Source organism: Heliangelus exortis, chromosome 8 (genome assembly GCF_036169615.1).
Source record: "Heliangelus exortis chromosome 8, bHelExo1.hap1, whole genome shotgun sequence".
Lineage (NCBI taxonomy): Eukaryota > Metazoa > Chordata > Aves > Apodiformes > Trochilidae > Heliangelus > Heliangelus exortis.
Window position 1 is genome coordinate 5794261 of NC_092429.1, and position 2953 is coordinate 5797213.

Genomic DNA, 2953 nt, shown 5'->3' on the forward strand with positions numbered 1-2953 from the left:
TATTGGTCTCTTCCCCTCCCTTTCAAAAATGTGTTAGTCAAACACTTGTTAACTGCAAGTTAAAAAAAAAAAAAAAAAAAGAAAAAGAAAAAAAAAGCTAATTTTTTTTACCAGATTCTTCTCTCCTTTTCATCCATCAGTGTCTCACAGTACAATGATGCAATTTGTTCTGCACTAACCCAAACAATTCTTTCAGAAAATACTGAGCTGGCTTATTGCTCACTAGGTTCCTGACACAGGAAGGGACATTTATATCCATTTACCCCAGCTTACTGCACCACAATCTCTTCAGGTGCACACAATGCTCTAGTTCATAGTGACAGCATCATTTTAAGTGCTTGGTCCAGTATTTGTACATATAACTGCCCAACATTTTCAGCTGACTGAGGCAGAAAACAAAATTTTGTGTAAGAGGATAGAACACTTACAACTCTGAGTACTCACACATTCACTAGTTCTGTTCTTCATTCAAGCTATGATTACAGGAACAGAGAAAATGTAAAACTCAGCCCTGAAGCACAACTCACCTCCTTCTACCAGTTGTCTGGCCATGAACAAAGCAGTTGATCCAGTAGCACAGTTGTTGTTAACATTAATGATAGGAATGCCAGTTAACCCCAGACCATGATAGATAGCCCGTTGTCCACAGGTTGAGTCACCTGTACACAGACACACATGGAAATCAGGTACTTATTCAAACTTCACAACCAGAAAGAAAACCCACTGTGTATGTGCAGTGCTACCACTTAAACTGTAAACTTGAACTTTTATTCTGTCATATACTTGAGTATCTCTCAAGTATCCACACTACAAGTACCTCAGAATCAAGATAAAGTCATCAGATTTGTCCTGCTTCTGTGGTAACAGGCTGTGAACCAACAGAAGGTAACTGGACTGGACAGAAAGATCCTAGAGGTGTGGCCTGGATAAATATATCACCCAATCTTGCTGAAACTGGTATAAAACATCTCCTACTGGTATAAAACATTTGCAAGACACAATGTAATGGGAGTCTCTCCATACCTGTGACCAGAACTATAAACTCCATAAAGAAACAGACACAGATCCGTGATCACTAACAACAGTAATTTTAAAAAGGTCTGACAGTCCTACAAACTTAACACAATGAAATATTATAATCTAAAATCGATGGGATCCCTCATATCCACAGATGTGGATAAAATTTATCCACATAGATTTCTGTGAATGTCACAGATTTCACAACCAAATCAGATTATACTACTTACCATAAACATAGCCCACACATGCCTGCTTCACTGCTGAATAAGGAATCCCAGCATCAGCTAAAGCATTCTGGCCTTAAAAAAAGTTAAAAAATGGAAATAAAAATTAAAAGCTCTCACAGCCATAAGATACCAACTGGTAGTTCTAGGATTCATGCATTCACAAACAAGAAACAGAAAAAACTGTAAAAATTACATGGTAGGGCAGCATCTTAATTCCAATAAGGATGATTTTGCACTATTTTGAGTTTTGAACAAGCTCCTTTATCAGAAAATTTCATGCAAAATGAATTATTTTTTTGTCGCCATAAAAGTATGTTTGAATAATATATTAAATTATTTGTATGTCAAATTCAATTTTAAGCTATCCTTTTGACTTCAGGACTGGAAGACAGTGAGCTAGAGAGTTATGGATTTTGTGAAAGTCATCTTTTTTCTCAGTCTTACATTTGCTTTTCATATGTATCTGTACTGAACACTAATTATTCCTTCATATGTATCATAAAAAGATTAATCATAAGACTTAAGTTTTAAGTGTGAGCAATCAAACTAAATGCTTGCTTTTTTATTAAATTACCTGCCTCCTTAGCCATGTCAGGATAATCAAGGCTTTTCTCATTAGGCTTTGCAAACTGTCAAGAAAAAAAAAGGAAAAAAATAAAATCAAACACAACAGAAACACAAGAACAAATCATAGTGAGACTTAATGCATCTTTTACCAAGGTGACACATGTAAAGCTTCATATTTAACTTAGAAACAGGGTTTTGAACAGTTTTAAATCATGCAAACAATCAACCCAAAAGTGCATGCACAAAACCTGCACAATTCCCAAGTTTTACTGTGATGGCTGCAAACAGAAAACAGCGCAATTTCATGGAAGCTGAGGATCATTTTTGCTGAGTCTTAAAGAAGATCCATGACTTGTCTGAAGATGGACAATAACCCCATCCCTGATGGATGGGACACCAGGATCCCCGGGACCCCCGTCCGTCCCAGGGGCACCTCCAGCTCCCCCCCGGGCCCACCTCCTGCCCGGCCCTTCAGAACCAGGGGACGAGTCCCGTTCCAGATGTGGCAGTGACACGGGGACACGCTCTGGGCCTTCCCAGTCTGCTCACAGAACTTCCCAGCGCCTGACTTGGCCGCCGGATCCCTCCTCCCCGACCCGCGGGCCAAAGGTGAACTTTATACGGACCGCTACGGCCCAGACCCATCCGGCGGGGCCCGGCAGGCCCCACACAGCCTCTCCTGGATCCGAGGAACCTTCTCCCAACACGGGGAGGGAGCGCACGGCTCCCGCAGCTCCGCCATCCCCCCCGCTCCTCTCAGCCGCACCCAGAGGGAACGCGGGAAGCAGAGACGCCTCAGGGGCAGCGCTCAGACGAGCCCTGCTCGGGCCGAATCCCCCCGCCCCGTTCACACACACCGCGCCGGAGCGGAGCAGAGCAGAGCAGGGGGTGTTGGAGCCCCGTACCTTGGTCATCCCAACGCCCACCACGAACACCCGGCGCTGCATGACGGCGGCGGTCAGGGGCTGCGCACCCCGTCCTCCGGCCGAGACCCCTCCGGCCAGCAGCAGAGTGGAGGGGCGGGGCGAGAGCGGGAGGAGGGGAGGGAGGGAAGGGGCACCGCCTCCCCGACTCTTAAAGCCGCAGCGCCACGACACTCCCCCACTCCCACGCACACACCGCCCACTCAGCCTGGTCCG

General features: G+C 44.9%; 1 protein-coding gene across 2 annotated transcripts in view; it reads right to left on the reverse strand.

The window, feature by feature from the left end:
- SCP2 (sterol carrier protein 2) overlaps positions 1-2836 on the reverse strand; it is a 104263-nt gene extending 101427 nt beyond the window's left edge. For both annotated transcript variants that reach the window (XM_071750104.1, XM_071750105.1), the window contains exons 1-4: positions 2720-2836; positions 1822-1876; positions 1248-1319; positions 528-659 (exon numbers count right to left, since the gene is read on the reverse strand). In XM_071750104.1, coding sequence (XP_071606205.1) covers positions 528-659; positions 1248-1319; positions 1822-1876; positions 2720-2761 — 301 coding nt within the window. In that variant the 5' untranslated portion in view covers positions 2762-2836. The remainder of the gene's footprint in view (positions 1-527; positions 660-1247; positions 1320-1821; positions 1877-2719) is intronic.
- Positions 2837-2953: the final 117 nt, after the last annotated feature.